We start from the raw sequence: 21,320 nt of genomic DNA, 5'->3' as shown, positions 1-21,320 counted from the left end.
AACAGTGTCTCCATACATCCACCAGATCATTAGTATGGAGAAGGGTATTCAGAGTGGCACTGGCATGCGGGTGCACCCTAGGGGACGTTCCCCTTCTATCTAGAGAATCATTCAGAATTGCATTAAAATCTCCCCCCAGATGACTGTGTTGCAACTCAAGCCTGCAATTTGCGCCCATATTGTACGGAAAAACTCGGGGTCATCCATTTTGGGACCATATATTGCCACAAGTATGACCTCCATCTCGCAAAGAAAACCCCTAAGGATAACATATCTCCCTTCAGTGTCAATGTGGGTATAGGGAGGCTTCCAGTTCAGCCCTCTGCGCAGTAGTATAGCCAACCCCGAGCATAGTTAGAATAACCAGTGGAGTACACCTCCCCCCAATGACCATTCTGAAACCTAGGGGTGGAGGAATTGGACAGATGAGTCTCTTGTAAGAAGCAGCAGTCAATTTTGAGGCGAATTAAATATGCTTGGATTAGTCTGGCCTTCCTATGATCAGCCAGGCCTCTAATATTCCACGTTAAGAATTTCAAAGTTGCCATTTTACATCAGTGTGGTGTAACCAAAGCATAATAAAGAATATGTGTGTATCCCTTTCTGTCACTCCAAAGTAGCCCACATAACTCTACAGGCGTTTTACACTCAATGTGCAAGAACAAGATTGTAACCTGCTGTACTGTATCCTTAACCCAATCCCCCTACCCACACCAATAGTGATCTGCCCCACCCCAAAATGTAAATAACCTTCTAACTTAAACATTCAGAACGATAATGGGAGATCTCCCTGGGGCGAGGTATCTCCGGCGTACACCCTGGTCCACAGGTGGCTGGTCACGTTAATGAGAGTATGATTGGAACAATATAAATCATTACTACATTGACAACAGATATTTCAACTTATAATAAGCTCGATAGGGCTCCTCAGGTTTAGCTCAGGTCACATTGGTAGTTCCGCTTTGAGCGCACATCTAGGCACTATTGGGCCACACCAGACATAGAGGTCGCCAGATCAATCATTGTCACTTAATGTTCCCCCTGTGTACCCTGTAGTTTCGTCTGACGTTTACTCCCAGCAGCCTGTTTGGTGTATTTTAGGGCCGATTTTGCATCCGTGAAAAAATGATGATTGCCTTCATGGTGAACTTTAAGCTTTGCCAGGTACATCAAAGCATAAGTGATGCCTGCCTGATGGAGGATGCGCTTGACGGGGGCAAATTCTCATCTCGACGCTTGAACTGCTGGTGTGAAGTCGGGGAAAAAGGAAATCTGGTTGCCCTGATGTGTTATCTGGCCCAGGCCTCTTGCCGCTCTGAGGTTTGCATCTCTGTCTCGATAATTCAATATCTGAACCAGAATAGGTCGTGGAGTACCTCCTACTGGGGGTTTCGGAGCCAGTGACCTATGGGCTCTCTCCACAATAAACAAGTTAGAGAGAGATGGACCAAAAATCTCCCGGATAAGCGTCTCCACAAAGTCCTCCACCCTGCCCATGGCTGTAGTTTCCGGAGTGCCAGTTATTCATCTGTTTTCTTGGCGGGATCTGGCTTCCAGGTCTTCATTTTTGGCCTGGATTACGTTCAGAACTTTTTCCATGTTCAATAGCTGCTCTCTCGACTCAGTCTGGAACTCATGAGCATCAGAGACCCTGTTTTGAATTGTTCAATGCGTACTTCGTGGGTGTTGACTTGTTTTTTTACCTAGTCCAGCCTATCCATTAGTTTATCAATTGTTTTGAGGCTTGATTGCACCTCTAGCAAGATGAATCATAGATGGTCATTGCCCCCCGTTGCCCCCTCCCTATGTTTCATCTCGGGATCTGTCTCTGAGTCTTTCTGCCTAGTCAGCCTCTTATTTTCGAACAGCAGTTTAGTTTGCTTAGCATCTGTCTTCCCCATTTTCTCACCAAGCTGCCTTTTTAAAAATAAAGAAAGTAAAAAAAGGTGTTGGGGGGCATCCAAGATTCACTGACACTGTGATTGTGCTGAGTGGTGGCAGATCCAAAACTACCCCACAATGCTCTCCCTTCAGCCAGACACTGTCAGCGGCTCTCCATGTGGGACCAGATCTCTTATACAGATCTTTTTCTCTCCCTCATTGCGTTCTCAGAAACAAGGTGTAGCCTCCTGCCCCTCTGAAGAGGCCTAATTTTCTGCCTGCGGCACCCGCCCACTGCTACGCAACATGGGGGGGTCCAAATATTTCACTCCGGGAGATTGAGACATCAGTATGGGGTGTCACCGACACATAAAATTATGTTTGGATCATATAACTGTCTCGTAAAAATTCAGTAGAGCTACAGGAGAGGAGCCTGACTGCCAAATGCACCACCTTTTCGCTCCCCTCTCGATTGAAATTCGGCATTGCTAGTGTATATTGTAACACAGGGCTTCCTCACACAAGACGGCGCATCGCGCACACTCCTGGAACAGGGGGACTCCCCAGCTCGATATGGGCATTCACCTACCCGATTGATCCTCTGCAGTCAGGGTTGTATGCATCCGCCCTTGTCCGGGTTGATATGCGCATCACCCATGTCAGTCTGCCGCAGGCCTCAGGCTCTCCTCCACCTCCTGCCACGGTCACCGCAGGACCAAAGGCACCTACCGGCTCAGCATCCCAGGCCAGTCTGCAGCAGCAGCAATGAATGAGGCCCCTCAGGCGAGGAGAACAGCACACCCACAGACCCCTGGAACAGGCCAGGTGGTAGGCTCCAGTGCTACAAACGCACCCGGTCTGCAGCTGCCAGCACCACCCCTCTCACCTCTCGCGGGCCCGGGAGCGCTTCACAGACCGAGGGGGGCCTTGATCGGCAGTCACCGTGTCAGGCTGGACAGCCCTTCACTCCGGTCTCAGCACAGACGGGCCGACACCCGGATGCCTCAACAGCGGTGCAGTCTCCATGTGCCGAAGTACACACCGAGCTGCTCCCTGCTCTAGGCCTCCGCAATCTGTCTCAGGCCCCGTCCGGCTCAGCCTCCAACTGTCACGCCGTCCAGCGCTTGGCTTCCAAATGGGGCTCCTTCGTCTCCCAGCACAGTGGGCAATCAGGTACCATTTCAATTTTACATCAACACTCCCAGTTATTATTGGATTTTGTATGCATATTGTCCCAGCCGGCGGAGCTTACTCAAAGAGTGGCCATGTCGCAGCACGGCTATGCCACACCCCAAAATAAGAGCTACTTGAACATTTCTTTAATACTATATATGAAACCTTGGGTACTATAGGTCACACATTAGAACACAACAAGAAAAAGTATGAAGCACCCAGTGAACGGTAAATTGAAAGACATGGGGTTGACCAAAATAAGAAGAGGGCTATTATGGTATAGACAGATTTCTCTCTCTAACCTGGTGAATGTGAAGGCACAGGATTAATACATTCTATTACCTTCAGTTCTCTTCCTAATAAATCAAGAGCCCTCTTGCATATCATCTCCATCAAGATTAATACACCCTCTTAAATTCCACTTCTCTGCTGCTGTTGTCTACCTCAATGTGTAACCCAGTTTTAGGGGTATTTGGACACAATATTGAGTTTTAAAAAGTGTAGTACATAAATACTGTCAAAAAAATATTGTAAGCACAGTATATTGCTGGAAATAATATGTATTATTTTGGCAGATATCCTGGTCAAGAATATTGTTGTTTTTAAAATTGTTTTCTGTAATATAATTGTACATTAGAATGTTTTTTAATTAAGTTAATGTGTTTTAGTTAATATATTAATTATCTATGTGTTAGTAGTTAGTATAATTGTTATTAATTTGTAATATATGGTTTGTAATTGTAAGTGTTACCCATATTTTTAAAATTAGATAATTTATTTATAGCGAGTGACTGCTTGTTGGGTTTGTAGGGGACAAGTGTGGGAAGTTCATTAAAATGTAAATAAATGATATTTAATGGCAATTAGTTTGAAATTCTAAAATGATTAATTGATTTTTATTTAATATACTTTTTACATTTTTAAGTTTCTTTGTTGATTTACATTTATATTTTATTTTTTGTAGTAGTAAGTTAGATTTTAGTAATGGTTGTTGGGACTGTAGGGGAAAAGGATAGGAAGTTAATTGAAAATATAAATAACTTAAACTTATTGGTCATTACATTTGTTTTAGAATAATTATTCAACTGATGTTTAACAATCTTAATTATTTTATTGTTAAAGAATTTTTATTTTACTCTGCTAATTTTAATGTATATTTTAATATTATTGTTAGTAATAGTAAGTTATATTTTAGTACCAGGTTGTTGGGTTTGTAGAGGAATAGGATGGGTTGTTATATAAAATTAATTGACATTCTAATAGTTAATTGAATATTAATTATGTAATTCACTAACTTCTTAATGTTTCATTTGTGAAATGTTTGAATGTGTATTTTATTGTTTATATTGTTATTATTAATGTATTTTTCTACTTTGTCATTCTTGCTCGTCGAATCGCACAGGAAATGTTTTAAGCTATATTATCTTGTGTAGTAATTGTTTTCATGTAATGAAGTAATTGGTAACTGATTATAATTTCATGTTAATTATTAATTCAATTGTAAGTGTTGTTGAAATTTTGTGTGTAGAATGATTTTTTTTATATTTCTTTAGTATTCATTTAAATTAAATTATTTATTTTAAAATTGTGCAATTTGTAGCTAAGTAAGCTAATGTTACTGTGAGTTTTTTTATTATTTATTTTTGTGTTTTAAGCATTTTTCATATTTTTATTACACAATATAGTGTTTATTTTGTATGTCCTATAATTTACCTTTTAATTACTTATTGACATTTAAGACTTGTTTATTATTTGTAGCCATTCGGAAGCCCAACACTTTCCCTACTATTGCTTAGTCTAGAAGGGGAATAGTAAATCCAACCTTTCCGAAGTCCAAAGCTTTTCCTACTGAAGGTTAGACTGGAGTGATCGTGTGGATCTAACCCCCTCAGAAGTCTTTACTGTTAGAATGGAGTATGGATAGTGAATCTGACTCTTCCGAAGTCCAATATTTTCTCTAATGTTCATTAGACTGAAATAGGGATTGTAAATCTAACACCTCCGAATTCCATTGTTTTCCCTACTGTTGCTTAGATTGGAGTAGGAATAGTAAATATAATCCCTCAGACGTCCAATGCTTTCCCTACTGTTGCTAAGATGGGAGCAGGAATAGTAAATTTAACCCATCCAAAATTCTACACTTCCCCCACTGTTGCTAGGACTGGACTGAATAGTAAATCTAACCCCTCCTAATTCCAAAATATTCCCTCCTGTTACTATGCTGGACTGGGTATAGTAGAATTAACCCCTCCAAAGTTCAACAATTTTCTTACTGTTGTTTAGACTGGATTTTTTTAATCATTTTTAATATTTACCTTTCTTTTTTAGGTTTAGAAATTTTCATATATTGTTTTCAGAGTAGTATAATGTTTTTATATTTACTATATTACTTAGCTTTTTTTTGTTGATATTTTTGATACTCATAATATTATTTTTGAACATTTCTAAATGCATTAAAATATTATAAATACATGTTAAAAAATCGCAATGGGTCCTTTCCCTTGCCACACAGAAGGTCGAAGCCAAATCTTGTGACGAGATTCTATGTGAAATCCAATGATGAGGAGGTGCCCATTAGATTGATTATCACTTTCAATTGTGAGTCCACCAGAGTCAATAGAATACTCAATAAGAACTGAAATCTTATGTACTGCAACCCAACCATTGGGAGTTGGGTTGGTGATAGAACAGCCATAACGTACTGCAGGAGCAGATCCTTAAGATATGCCCTATTTAGAGCTATAGCACCACCTCTGATAAGTCTGGACCCAATCACAAACTTACTGAGTTTTTTTCTGCGGTAATTATAAAGCATGCTCCACTTCCAACAATCAGGCTGAATATGCAGGGCTGTGCACTAAGACATGCAAGAAAATCACACAATTACTAACATGCAGTACCAACTATCTTAGAATGTGTCTGCCATCTTCGATATGTCAACAGCACAGTACACCCAGTGCACAAAAGAATTCTGGGACAAGGTGGTGCCATCACCAACATAGAAAAACATTACCCATTAGCAAGACATTTTGAACAGCACCACTTAAGTGACCATAATCAACTAAACTTTTACAGCATAGATCATGTAGGTGCCGACACTAGAGGGAGTGCCATGCCTCATCTAGCCTACTTGGGCATTATTCACCGGGGTGACAGCCTCAGTGGTATAAGTCGGTATGTACTCTGCATCTATTTTTGAGCACATACATCATTTTTTGTACTGACGCCAGCTCTGAGCTGTTTTAAGTCTAACCACGGTGGGCTTTACTTTGTAACAAGCAGCTGTTTTACAGCAAGTGGCACATTCTCTTATGCAGGCCTTAGCCAGCCCAGTAGGGCAGCCGTTGAGCCAATGATACCTTGTACCCGCATACTGAAATTTTCTGCTTTGTATTTTAAAACACATACGGCGCGTATTGAATTGCACAAGACATTCTATCTCTGAACTGGTAGGCTGTTATCATGTGTTACCTGCCAGCATGTGGGTAGCGCTCTCAATTGTAGGCTACATATCGCTAATTTGATTTATTAATTGCAGAGGTTTTATTGTGACCACTGTATCCCTTTTATTGGTGTGAGTCATTTATACTCCAATATGTCAGTCATTTAGACTTCATTGAGGTTATGAGATGTATATATTAGTTTAAATTCTAGCTATCATTTTTACAGGATTGTGTACCTAATTTCATTGGATATGTCATATTTTATTATTCATGATGATTTGTGTATATTTGGTGCATTCCCCCTTGTACTGGTAACTCTTTTATATACATGAGATATCAATTGACCTTGTTTGTGCACACTTCAAAATGGCTACCACAGCCTCTTCATATCTGCTGTATATACAGTGTAAAGTCCTATTTCTATGGCCATGTGTATGCACTTATAGGGCCTGATTCTGATCTCGTTTGGAAAGCATTCCTACCGAATTGGGTTCGGAATGCTTTCCGGATGACTCGGATCAGGGGAGTGCGAATGAGCAATTTGGATGCATCCGGATGCTTCAGAATACAATTCGGAGGGACTCCTATTGATTTCAATGGGAGCCTGTGTTCCGAACGAGAACACAGGTTCCTATTGAAGAAAGGGGTGGCTGGGGAAAACTTTGCACCCTGTGTAGGCATCCCATGGTGTCTGCCACAATGTGCATGGTTGGAAAGGAGGGTACCCCCTCGGGCCTGATCCGGAAGACCCGGGGTGAAGGGGGGCCTGCTATGGGCCCACAAAAACTAATTCCGGCAGCCAATTCAATCCGGAGAAACCGAATTGGAACGGCTGTCCGAATCGGTCATCGTACTCGCTCACTTGGAAAGCGAGTCCATAGAACTGTACGATCCGGCTCCAAAAGACGTGACCTCTCCGAATGCCTTTCGGAACCGATTCAGACAGCCCTACCGGTTTCCAGGCATCGTACTCAGTTGTTGGGAAGTGTGCACGATTCAGTCGTAAACAAGGGCCCTGGATCGAATTCGGCAAACACTAATCCGTTTCAGAGCCCTTCCGAATGACATCAAGATCGACCCCCTAGTGTGTTTTTGTCACAAAATGAGTTTATTGTTGACGGCGATGCAATATATGTACATATATATATATATATATATATATATTTATATATATTTATATATATTACCTACTGGCGGTCGCCAGTAGGTAGTTATAGTTAGGACCACGTTTCCATAGGAAAACCTCAACATTCTATTTTGAATAACTTTGGCGCCAGTCGACAAATCCTCGCGAATTTCTCAAAATAGGTGGGGCGCTACGCTCCGCTCCTACCCTGAAAGTCTCGGGGGGATCCGTCAAGCGGGGGCTGAGATAAAAGGGGGGTCCCAAAACGCGTTTTTCCCATGCATTTTTCCATAGGACCTTTAGAACGAGCTACAGCCCGAACGGCTGAACAGAATTACTAGAAATTTGGCAGAGAGGTAGTCCCTAGGTCAAGGAAGTGCCTTTTGTAGGTTTGGTGTAAATCTGTTCAGTAGATTCTGAGAAAATAGCCTTTAAATCAATATATATATCTGAGCCCGCTTACGGTACGCTTACCGTATGCTTACCGTACGCTTACCGTAAGCTTACGGTGGCGTGCGCGAGCGCGATTCTGATTGGCTCTTAGATCTTAGTAAACATTCGAATCGGCCGAAACCAGGAAGCGGCGTCCGCCATTTTGTCTCTCGCACTGAGTGTTGTTTATCAAACATGATGGCCAAAAACATGTTACGGGGCTGTTTTGACAACTCCCTCCCACATAGTCATGTTGAGGGAGTCCCCAAACATCCCCCAAGAGCAAAAACGGTTTTATTTTTTTTTCGGCAATTTCTCGGGGTACGCTTACCGTACGCTTACCGTACGCTTACCGTAAGCTTACGGTAAAAAAATAAAAATAAAAAAAACACTATCCACACTTACCCCACCCCCTGTGCTTTTGGTGGCCGCAGGCCACCAAATGTGCAGGGCTTATTAATAGAGAAAAAAAACGTAATTTTGGCAACATGAAATTATAAAATCGAAATAAAAAAAACACTATCCACATTGACCTCACCCCCTGTGCTTTTGGTGGCCGAAGGCCACCAAATGTACAGGGCTTATTAAAGTTGATAAAAACCGTGCACGGAACGAACTGCGTTAAGTGGGCGCGCACGCCACAAATGGCGTAAAGTAACTTAGCATTTAAAAAACCGTACAAATTCACTGAAAAAACCATAGGTTTCACACACGTTATAGTTAGGAAATAGCATTTAAAAAACCTTGCTAATTCACTGAAAAAACCATAGGTTTCACACATGTTATAGTTAGCTGGACATTTTACTGATAAAAAACCAATGAAATTCCCCCGTTATAGTTACTGTAGGCAACTATAACTCACGCGACCGTAATCCTCTGCTGATGACATATGTGTCTTTATGAAAAAAAAATATTTGTAATATATGTATAGCTAAAATTTAATGGAAGAAGATATGGGCAAATAAGTGTCTAAATACAGTATTAGCATCAGCAGAGGATTGCGGTCGCGTGAGTTATAGTTGCCTACAGTAACTATAACGGGGGAATTTCATTGGTTTTTTATCAGTAAAATGTCCAGCTAACTATAACATGTGTGAAACCTATGGTTTTTTCAGTGAATATATATATATATATATATATATATATAATATATATATATATATATATATATATATATATATATATATATATATATATATATATTTATTTATTTTTTCCAGCAATGTGGTTCCAGCGAGAGCGCGCTGCAGCGGGTGCAGGCATTGGGCCGAACCAGTGGCCAAGGTTGAAGTGTTGAAAACAAAGGACGCCGCACTCTGGAGTATTGCGCTGTATCTGTTTTAACTGGAATACAGAGCCAGTCTGTCACACCGACGCGTTTCGGCCAACCAGGCCTTTTTCATATATATATATTCACTGAAAAAACCATAGGTTTCAGGCACGTTACAGTTAGAAATTAGCATGTAAAAAACCTTAGAAATTCACTGAAAAAACCATAGGTTTTAGGGAAAGTTATAGATAGTTGGACATTTCACTTGTACAAAACCAGAGAAATTCCCCTGTTATAGTTAGTTCAGCTAACTATAACTCGCCCCCCTGAAATGCACTGCTGATGATGTCACATATTACATCACTCATGACATGGTCAGTGACATCACTGATGACATCTCAAATGCCATCACTGATGACATCATCCAGTGACTGTGTGTTTCTGTAAAGTTGACATGGTCAGTGACGTCACTGATGACATCACTGATGACATCTCAAATGCCATCACTGATGACATCATCCAGTGACTGTGTGTTTCTGTAAAGTTTATATATGTTTACTACATATAGGTAAAGGCGTATTGAAGAATGAGTGGGTGTATAAGAGAGTAGGAAGACCTTCGGCCCCCTGGTTTAATGACAAATTAAAAAAATTGAAACTTGATTGTAAACAGGCGGAGAGAAAGTGGAGAAGGGGTTATGATGATAAGGAAAAAATTAGTTGGAAAAGTTTGATGGGGTGCTATAAGAAGGAAATAAATTTGGCCAAAGCAGACTATTATTCTAGTATCATACTGAAGGCTCATAATAGCCCGAGGAGCATTTTTAAAATATTGAACACCTTAACTAGTCCCGACTGTAGTAAGAATCAGACACCCCCCTCACAAGAGCTATGCAATAGCTTGGCAAGCTTCTTTCATGATAAAATGAAAACGATTATTGCGGATCTGGGTGAGGATTCTCGGCACCCTGAGGTGGTAAGTCCAGAGTGTAACTGTTCTGGCTGCCGCTCTTTGGGTGGTTATGAAATCATACCTACAGGCCCGAAGAGCCACCCCTTTGTTAAGCTAACTGAGTTTGCGATCCTCTCAGCAGAAGATTTCGGCAAGGTGGCGCTAGGGATCTTGTCGGGCTCACCTTTGGACCCTCTGCCACAGAGATTCTGGAAGGAATTTGAAGCTGAACTGTTTCCCACACTTCGGCTGATTTGTAATCAGTCTCTTCTTAGGGGTGTGGTTCCGCCTCAGTGGAAACAGGCACTGGTGACTCCTCTGTTGAAGAAGTCCACTCTGGACCCTGCCAGTCCCAATAACTACAGACCTATCTCTCTCTTGCCTTTTCCGGACAAAATTGTAGAAAGAGTGGTTAGGAACTATCTCTCAAAACATCTTGAGAATAATAAAATCTTAGAGGAGATACAATTTGGTTTTCGGCCAGCGCATGGCACTGAGACGGCTCTGGTGACAGTGATGGACGAGCTCAGGATGCGGGCAGACAAAGGGCAGGAAGCAGCTCTTATTCTGCTTGACCTGTCTGCCGCATTCGATACGGTCAACCATGCCATCTTGTTGAGGAGGCTGAAGGAGGTTGGGGTGACAGGCCTTGCTTTGAGCTGGTTTCAATCCTTTCTTTCGGGGAGGAGCCAGGCTGTGGCCCTGCCTCCCTATCAATCCCCCTTTACTAAGATCACGCATGGGGTACCCCAGGGCTCTGCAATTAGACCGACCCTTTTTAACATTTATATGCTTCCTCTGATTGCGGTCATTAGGGCGCATAAAATTAATGCAGTAAATTATGCCGATGATACGCAACTGATTCTCTCCTTAGAGGGAGATGAGTCGACCTCTTTGGAAGCGTTTCATAGCTGCCTGCGGGCTATGGCTCACTGGTTGAGAGGAAACTCCTTGCAATTTAATGCTGGAAAGACCGAGGTCCTTTATTTCTCAATCAGGAAGGTTCCTTCGGTGCTGCCTGTAAACTTTTGGCCTCTAGATCTACCCACCGTTCTACAAACAGTGGAGAAGGTTCGGAACCTGGGCGTTATGTTTAATAACAAGTTAACGCTGGAAGCTCAGGTCAATCAATTAGTAGGAAGCTGTTTCGCTATTATACGAACTTTGCGAAAGGTCCTTCCGTTAATGCCTTCACAGGCATGAGCGCTAGTAGTACAAAGTACTATACTAAGCAGATTAGATTATTGTAATGCGCTGCTACTTGGGTCCCCGAAATATCTTTTAGATAGACTGCAGCGGATTCAGTCTACAGCGGCCAAGTTAGTACTAGGCTGGCCTAGAGATGCATCATTACTGGCCATGTTGGAGTTGCATTGGCTCCCAATTAGACAAAGAATCCAGTTTAAATCTCTCTGCTTGGTGCTCAAGGCCCTGCACGAGATCAGGCCCGTCTCCATGCAGAGAAAGTTTGAATGGTATACTCAAGGGAGATGCCTGCAATCTGCATCTGCCAGATTGGTGAAAATACCTAGAGTTAAGAAAGTCCGATCAGGAGGTAGAGCCTTCGGTGTATCAGCTGCCAGACTATGGAATGCGCTCCCGCTGGAACTGAGACAAGTCAGGGATCTTTTACTTTTTAGGAAGAGATTAAAAACCTGGCTATTTCCCAGAATCTAAGATGCTGTCTGTTCCTAGGTGGTCTATCCACACTAGGTGCCCTCGTGTTGTTTAGTGCCAGGATGCCTGCAAGGTGATAGTGCGCTCTATAAGTGTAATAAATAATAAATAAATAAATATAAGTGTCTGAATGGATGATTTAGTAGGTGCGTGATTGACTCTATAAGTGAGTGGTTAAACGTATCTTACTGAATGCATGGGTTAGTGACTAAACTGTATGAATGTCTGTATCCGTCTGTCTGTTGGTGTGTAAGCGGCTGCATGGGTTTGCGAATAGCTACATGAGTGTCTATATGGGTTATTGATTGGTTGTCTGAGTATCTGTATGGGTGCCTGAGTGTTTGTGTGGGTGGGGTGTGTGTGACTCTGTGCATAGATGTGTGAGTGGGTGATTCACGGGGTGCATGGTTTCAAGAGTGCTTCTGTGATGGACTGTATGGGTGGGTGAGTGTGTGTATAGGTGCGTTGGTGAGTGAATGTTTATCTCAGTGGTACATGTGTGAGTAACTACATATGTGAAAGGCAGTTTATATGTGTGTTGGAGTATATAAATGGCTATAAGTGAGAGTGTGTGATTGTGAGAGTGGCTGTATGGATGAGTGTGTGCTTGTATCAGTAATTGTATAAGAGCATTAGAATGTGCTAGTATGTGTATGACTAATTGAGCTGGTGTGTATATAACTGTATAGGTGAGTAAATGGCAGTGTGATTAATTATTTGCATGATTGACTAGGTGTGTGAGTACCCCTATGGATGAGTGGCGGTGTGTGAGTGTCTATATAGGTGTATGAGTGCATTTGATAGTCCTGTACTGAGTGACCATAAGTATGAGTGACTGTACGGGTGAGGGAGTGGATGTGTGTGTAAACCTAAGAATCAGTGAGTGGGTATGTAGTTATTGGTGTTGGAGTGTCTATGGTTTTGAGAATGGAACTGTTAAATTTAGAGTGGGTGTATCAAAGGTTATATTAGGGTGTGAGAAGAGGCATCTAATTATCACATGGATGATGTCATCAGTGATGTCATCAGGGATGTCATTTGAGATGTCATCAGTGATGTCATCAGTGATGTCACTGACCATGTCATGAGTGATGTAATATGTGACATCATCAGCAGTGCATTGTGGGGGCGCGAGTTATAGTTAGCTGAACTAACTATAACAGGGGAATTTCTCTGGTTTTGTACGAGTGAAAATGTCCAACTAACTATAAATTTCCCTAAAACCTATGGTTTTTTCAGTGAATTTCTAAGGTTTTTTAAATGCTAATTTCTAACTATAACGTGCCGTAAACCTATAGTTGTTTCAGTGAATTTCAAAGGTTTTTTAAATGCTAATTTCTAACTATAACGTGCCTGAAACCTATGGTTTTTTAAGTGAATTTCAAAGGTTTTTTAAATGCTAGTTTCTAACTATGTCTACAGAGGTAGGCCATGTGAAGAAAGAAGAAAAAATGCACAGAAAGAAGCAAAAGAAATGCAGAAAGAAGCAACAGAAGTCCACAAAGACGAAGAAAAGTGCAGGAAGAAACAAGACATGTGCAGAAAGAACCAACAGAGGAGCAGAAAGAGACCTTGTTGCAAAATCATCCTGTGCCCACAACTTTTTGAGACGGCTACTTGTGATAACTGACTCTGACTAACCAGGCCTAGAGCCAGTGCTATGCTAAAAGACACTTAGAATACAGTGAAAATACCTACATACACTAGGGAAGACTATGCGTTGGGGTACCCCTGTGATTAGCATGGCCTCCTCTGTAAGGCCCTAGTACATAATACTAGTACCCTCCGCTGCATTGCAGAGAGGTGGCCCAGGCCACGCCCCTTTTTATACCACTCTGCAACGCAGCTCTGTGGCGCTTACTGGAGGTACGTGGTGGGTTAGTTGGACCCCAGGGACCCTCAGGATTGAAAAGGAATTAATTCCCCAACTTAAAACGTGCCACAGGGCGTGTTTGAACAAATGTCACGTCAGGCCCCGCCCCCTCCCTTCACCACTGTGCAAATGCGCCCGTGGCACGTTTTAAGTTGGGGAATGAATTCCTCTTCAATCCGGAGGGTCCCTTGGGTCCAACTAGCCCACCACGTACCTCCAGTAAGCGCCACAGAGCTGCATTGCAGAGTGGTATAAAAAAGGGGCGTGGCCTGGGCCACCTCTCTGCAATGCAGCGGAGGGTACTAGTATGATGTCATCAGTGATGTCACTGACCATGTCATGAATGATGTAATATGTGACGTCTTTAGCAGTGCATTGCAGGGGCGCGAGTTATAGTTATCTCTACTAACTATAACGGTCAAATTTCTCTGGTTTTGTACGAGTGAAATGTCCAACTAACTATAACATCCCTGAAACCTGTGGCTTTTTCAGTGAATTTCTAAGGTTTTTTTAATGCTAGTTTCTAACTATAACGTCCCTGAAACCTATGGTTTTTTCAGTGAATTTCAAAGGTTTTTTAAATGCTAATTTCTAACTATAACGTCCCTGAAACCTATGTTTTTTTCAGTGAATATATATATATATATGTACTTAAAAATATATATAATATTTGTTATTAAATATCTCATTAAATGTATTATATAACCAATATATTACTTCTAAATAATTATCTACTGTAACTGCATAGCATTAACATCAATATTTATTTTACAAAATATATTTTTGACTAAGGTAGGGACGGGCCTTGGTTTTGAAGCATGAATATTTTTAATTTCGAGCACAACATATACCAGCACTTACCGTAACACCTCTAAATCCATAATAATCTTGTATGTACTGCTCAATTTCGATTTCTGTTCTTTCACTGTGAAGAAATCCACACCTAAAATTAAAAACATAATATTTTCAAAATTATAAATGGGACTAGATTATATACTAGACTAGAGGCTAGGTGAAAGAAAGCTTTCCCTCCCAGTCGCGATGTTTTGAACCCTGGTACAAGAAGCAGAGATTTAGTTCCCGATCGGAGAGACCAAGTGGGTATGTAGTGGTCAAATTTCCTTGCAAGATAGCTGGGGCCTTTGCCGTTCAAGGCCTTGTGTACAATACAACAGATTTTAAATTTGAAATGTTTACGTACCGGGAGCCAGTAGAGTTGTTGTAGGAGAGGAAGAGAGGCAGTTCTAGGGGGAGCATTCGAGACATGGCACGCCGCGGTGTTTTGGACCACCTGTAATCTGCTCAGCGAAGACTCATTTAGCTGAGACCAAAAGGGTGTTAGAGTAGTCTAAGCGGCTTAGTACCAGTGCCTGGATGAGAGTTTCCCGTGTGGACAAGGTAAGGAAGGGGAAGATTTGCCATAATAAACCAAGTACAGGGAAACAGCGGTGATAGCAGCGTGCTCTTTAATGGTCAGTGCCTGGTCTAGGCGTATGCCGAGGTTCTTGACTTCAGTCTTAGGCTCCGGGCATCACCTAGATCCCCTGGCCACCAATCTTTTGACCACATCAATGGTGAGTCTCCCTCAGCAATTCTAGCATCCCACGGCAAGACTACATCACCCAACAACTACGAGAACTCCACTGGCTCCCCGTCGAAAAAAGAGTGACCTTCAAGCTGCTCACACACACCTACAAAGCCCTCCACAACACCAGACCCCAATACCTCAACAAAAGAATCTCCTTCTACATCCCCAAGAGAATCCTCCGCTCCCCTGACTAGGCCTTGGCCAAAATCCCATGCATCCACAGAGCCAGAATAGGAGGCAAATCCTTCTCCTACATCACAGCCAAGACCTGGAACGAACTCCCCCTCAGCATCAGAAGAAGCCTCACACTGCAAGCATTCAGGAAGAGCCTCAAGACCTGGCTTTTCGAATGACCGGAGCTGCCCAAATGCATCCCCCCAGCACCTTGAGCCCCTTAGTAGTGCGCTCTATAAAACCCAGATTGATTGATTGATAGGCCAACACAGTGTGTGTTTGAGTGTTATCAAGAAGCCTTGCCATTGGATTGGATGTCTGTAACTCTTATGGGTAATGAAACGAGCAGTGCTGCCTTCTTTAATATACACAGAATCTCTAAGATCAGCTTGGTTTGGCTTCACCTCTCAGAGCTACTTTGAGGGTGCTGGTGAGCTACCAGTAGCTCCCGAGCTACTGGTTGGAGACCCCTGTACTAGAGAGTATCTCTCTACGTTTCTTACAAATGGCATTTGGATAGACCTAAAATAGATTCCCGGGGACTAGGTCATTTTTGACGTTGCTCGTTCATTTGCACCTGGGTGGAGCTCACAAATATTTCCCAAGTAATTCTCTCCATCCACTGTGAAGTACATCAAGGAGGAGCTTTCTAATTGCAGTATTCTCTCACCCCAGGCTCACACATTAACTTGATTTCTATATTTATTGATCCTACAGGGACACCTTACCTACAGCACCCTAACTTCAAATGCAGTGGCGAGAATCTATACTACATCCTGATAGTTCATTTGAGGAGTTGTCCACTTCTCACATTCATGCCAAGTGAATTACCATTTTTTCTCAGAGTAGGATACTGCTTATGCCATTGGTAGGGGGTGAAGCATGCTGTTTAGTCCGAGATATGTTGAGATCATTTTTATTTCCTTGTAATGTGGAAGTTGTCCATCCGGGATGGCAGCCTGTCACATGGAGCGCTGGGATCAGTGACCAGCGATGAGAATCAAGTTTCCAAAAGTCTGAGAATATTCCCTGGGCACAGGCACTGGGAGGCACATCAGCCTAGGAGGTCCGAACACTGTGAACCCTCCTGTATCACCTTGAATAACTCCGTAATGTCTGAAAGGGGATTCTGAGCCACTTAGGACACATCTGTGTCATATCCAGGGCAGCAGTAATTGCTAGATATCACTTATACCTGATGTGATCCTTAACATGGTTGCAGAGTGGGCCAGGATCTCGCTTCACCTACAGTCACTCACAGACTGTACCTGCACATGTCAAAATAATGGCTGACGTCCACTACATGGCCACTGGATCTTTCCAGAAGTTCATTAGAAACACCGTGGCCCTTTTACAGCCTAGCTAATCATGATGTTTGCGACATATACAGAGATACATCAGCACTCGAGTGCACCAGTTTATTGACCTACCACACAGTGGCAGCTCTTTCACTACAGTAGAGGAGCGTCGCCCCCCACCAGCCTCAAAACTTTAGAAATAAATTGATAATAAAAAGTGTTTAACATTGTATTATTTTTCTTTCAAAAGCCAAGTCTTGGGGGCGGGCCTAATTGGGGGCCGTCATGGAGTGGGAGAGGTGGGCAGGGTACTGTTGTCAGTGCGCATGTGGGTTTGGCTGCAAACCGCCATGCACACTAAAGATGTCTCCAAGCCGAGCTGCATTGCCGGGTTGGAGACAGCAAGCACAGGCTCCCAATCTTACTGGGAGCGCAAATCATCTGCGCTCAGGTCAATCCAGACATTGCTTTCATGCTGGCAGCAGGTTGAGAGCTGCATCAGGATTGGCTGCAGGGGATCATGGGCACCGGTGCTGCTGGGGACAGAGCAGAAATGCGGCGATGCAGTGCAACATATCCTGGTGACGATTCCACATGGCCTACAACAAATACTTTTCTGTAAGGCCACTAACAAAAACAAGAGCAAGAGAACAAAGTAAGCTATTGTTTTACTTACTCTGGGAACCATTTTGTATGCTCTTTCCAAGGATCATCACTTTCCTCCCAGTTACCCAGGCATCCCTTACAGGAGAAACACTGCACTGTGTCCTTCCGTCCTACGGGGAAAATATCATACATAAAAAAACTCCACTCCATGACAATCATAATTGTTCACCTGTTTTTTTTAGTTCCTCATTTCACACTGGCATGGTGATGTGAGACTTCCTGGTTAGATACAATATTTGTTTTATCCAAAATATACTTTACAATGTCCCATTGCATTTGAAACACATAAAAAAGCTACTAACATTCCTTATGATGTACTCAAACATGCAAGACTACAACTATATTGTGTACGGCAATACGATGAACATTATCTATGGAAAATGGTAAGCCGAGCATTTGTGAAATAGTACCTCTGAACGAGTCAGAGGTCTCACCATCACCACAGTTGAAAATGTAATACGCACTCTTGTGTGTCAGGATGTCTATGACAAAAATATCATCTGACAGAAATATTGTGGTGTAAATATCACTCACAAAAATATTGTCCCATTGATTGTAGGTTTTCCATTGTTACCTCCAATGGGAAATATTTTTCTAAATGATATTTAAGATGTAATATTTTGGTCATGATATTCTGCTAACATACCATATATACGTCACAACACTCCCCACAATAACATGTGTAACAGAGTATGTAAAATGAAACAGCATAGGTGTGGGCTTGAGAAAAGGTTTCTGGTAATGAAAAAAGCATTGTGATTCCATCCTGCAATGTCAGCACACAGAGAAAGAGCATAAAATGAGGAGAAGTATTTCTCTTCGTTGTGCCACTCCCTGTTTTTGGAGCTAGAAGTTTTTAAATATGCCCCACAGTTGTGCCCGTGTCTGTTTGACAGAAAAAAAAGCATTATTCATGCTAGTCTTTAAGATGTTTTTTGGGTTCCTGCTTGCCACAGCGAGGGGGCAAGTAATGAAGACATGATTTATGTCCTCCAGGTCGAAATACAGATTGTGAAAGCTAAATGTCAATACAATAGCTATGTGTGTCTGCCTTTGTATAATCTTTGCATCATACCATAGCATGTGCAGGAGATGAATTTGTGTCTCTGGTGACATACTGATTGGAACTGGGTTTGTGGTATGGTGTTTCCAACAGTGTCTGACAATGCCAATTGAGGGAAGGCTGTTGTCAAGAATTCCTGTCATACAAGGGAAACACGCCCTTATGTAAACAGGAGAGCTGTTACATAACTCAAGGAAAACACGCCCTTATGTAAACAGGAGAGCTGTTACATAACTCAAGGGAAACACGCCCTTATGTAAACAGGAGAGCTGTTACATAACTCAAGGGAAACACGCCCTTGTGTAAACAGGAGAGCTGTTACATAACTCAAGGAAACACGCCCTTATGTAAACAGGAGAGCTGTTACATAACTCAAGGAAAACACGCCCTATAAAGGGAGGAACCGGGAGGTACAACGCTGTCGGATATTGTGTTCACACCGACGTACCTGCTTCGTGAAGAGCAGTGTTCCGGAGTGGTGCTCCAGTAAGGCAAGAACGGAGGTAGGTCGAGTCGTTACTCCCTGGGCCGTGTCTTGCCCCATCGTCACCTGTGAAGGACCTGGAAGCTCTACCGGTCAACCATTGAGCTTCGCTTTTTGACTCGGCTGAGTCCAAGCGCAGTGGCGCTTTTGCTGGTTGGAGTCGTAACTCCCAGCCCGACCAGAGACACAGGGACTGCCAGCTGTAACGCACACCAGGAGGTGTTTGCCGCGTTACAGACTCGGAAGTCCACAGGATCGATCGAGCGGCTGCTCTCGGTTCAGTCTTCTTGCTTGTGATTGGGGTATCGGTGACGCATCACCAGGAGGTGACTCCGCGTCCCGGTGCAGTCTGAGGAAGAGGTTGAGCGGCTGCTCCCTTCAGGTAGAGACCCCGGCTGGGTGTTTCCCTGACTCCTCGATTCTCCCCAACACTCTTCGTGCCCCTCACAGCCTACCGATTGGCATTGTCGGCCATTTCATTTCTGCCCTCTGTTGTCATACGCCGGGACCGGCGTATATGCCGAGGACGGTTAGGACCATCCGGGCTGTGGGCTGGTAACGTACTTAGCCTGGAGGATTCCAGTGACTATAACTTGTTTATTCTTTGTATTATATTTGCCTTCATTAAAACAACTAACCCTTCACTAGTGGTTGCGTCCTCATTGTCGTGTCTGTTAAACGATCCTGAGACGTTCAGGGCGTTACAAAATATCCGACCTTAATAACACTAACTGTCTCCCGGTCGATAACAGACATGGCAACACTTGACGATGTGCTGGCTGCTTTAGCGGCCATGCAAGTTGAAGTGGCTGCCTCTAGGCAAGAAACAGCCGATGTAAAAGCCAGACTGGATGCTATCCAATTGGACCCGCTCACGCCCAGCACCTCCCTCACGAATCAGACCCCTGCGGTAGTAGTGGAAATGCCGGTAGCCATCCCCTTGGCGACACCAGAGAGGTACAGTGGGGATCCTAACACAGTGCAGGTATTCCTCACACAAGTGGCGCTACATTTATCGTGCAAACCAAAGGCGTTCCCCACGAGTCAGGCTCGTGTGGCTTTCCTTATATCCTATTTGGCTGGAAACGCGGCACAATGGGCTGTACCTCTGGTGAGCAGGGACGACCCCCTCTTATGTGATTGGGGTGCTTTTCGCGAGGAATTCCTGAAGGTATTCGACAGAAGGGCTGACTCGTACACAGCGGACCGTGAAATGCTTGAGTTGAGACAGGGATCCAACGACCTGGTGCAGTATCTCAACGCGTTCCGAAGGCTGGTTGCGGAAACCAAGTGGCCTGTTGCTAAACAGACGGCGCTCTTCCATCAAGGGCTGTGCGATGAGCTCAAGGACGCCGTGGCTCATATTGACCCTCAACCCAAGACATGTGAGGGCCTTATCAACCTGGTATTACGGCTGGAACATAGGCTAAGTGAAAGAAAGGGGGATCATGGGAGAAAAGGAAAATCCCTTCCATCCTATGTGACGGTGGGAAGTCCTGAAACTTCCACCGCATCCAAGGGAGAACCCATGGACATCGGCGCAATACGAGCGAGCCTCACAGCCACGGAGAAAGAGTCACGCCGTAAACAAGGATTGTGCCTATATTGTGGCAAAAAAGGCCACTACGTACGTGAATGCCCTGCCAAACCGAAGACGTCACGTTATCGGGCCAACCGGTCGGTAACAGCCGTGGTGGACATACCGGCGGAAAACTAGAGGACTCCAAGACCAGAGAAGGGACATCTCGGAGTCACTCATCCATCCCTTCACTTTCCAACTCGGTCACTAAGGGACAACGACACCTGTTTATCACGGTGCACGTGGGAGTGCATGACCAGTGGATACCCGTTGTGGCCATGGTGGATTCAGGGGCCACTGGCATGTTTATGGACCACAACGAGGCATGCAGGTTAGGGCTAGTGCTTCTTCCCAAAGCTGTACCCGAAGACGTCTATGCTGTAGACGGAAGGCGATTGGTGACGGGGCCCATCGGGCAGCACACGGGGGTCCTTCCGATGAGATATGGGTGGAACCATTTGGAACAAATCGATTTTAACATCATCCGAGCGCCCCAATATGGCGTCATATTGGGATTGCCGTGGCTACAGAAACACAACCCCTTTGTGGATTGGCCAACACATCGCATCGAAATGACGTCACCGTATTGCATCCTGCATTGTGGAATAAGAACGGAATCCCTTGACGCAGATGAGAGCGGGA

At 43.5% G+C, this 21,320-nt stretch overlaps 1 protein-coding gene across 4 annotated transcripts in view; it reads right to left on the bottom strand.

The window, feature by feature from the left end:
- LOC146865549 (baculoviral IAP repeat-containing protein 1-like) overlaps nucleotides 1–21,320 on the bottom strand; it is an 851,823-nt gene that overhangs the window by 746,044 nt on the left and 84,459 nt on the right. For all 4 annotated transcript variants that reach the window (XM_085632363.1, XM_085632364.1, XM_085632365.1 and 1 more), the window contains exons 3-4: nucleotides 17,563–17,662; nucleotides 14,688–14,769 (exon numbers count right to left, since the gene is read on the bottom strand). In XM_085632363.1, the coding sequence (XP_085488489.1) occupies nucleotides 14,688–14,769; nucleotides 17,563–17,662 (182 nt within the window). The remainder of the gene's footprint in view (nucleotides 1–14,687; nucleotides 14,770–17,562; nucleotides 17,663–21,320) is intronic.

Source organism: Triturus cristatus, chromosome 2_1 (genome assembly GCF_964204655.1).
Source record: "Triturus cristatus chromosome 2_1, aTriCri1.1, whole genome shotgun sequence".
NCBI lineage: Eukaryota > Metazoa > Chordata > Amphibia > Caudata > Salamandridae > Triturus > Triturus cristatus.
This window is presented reverse-complemented; position numbering and strand designations above follow the sequence as displayed.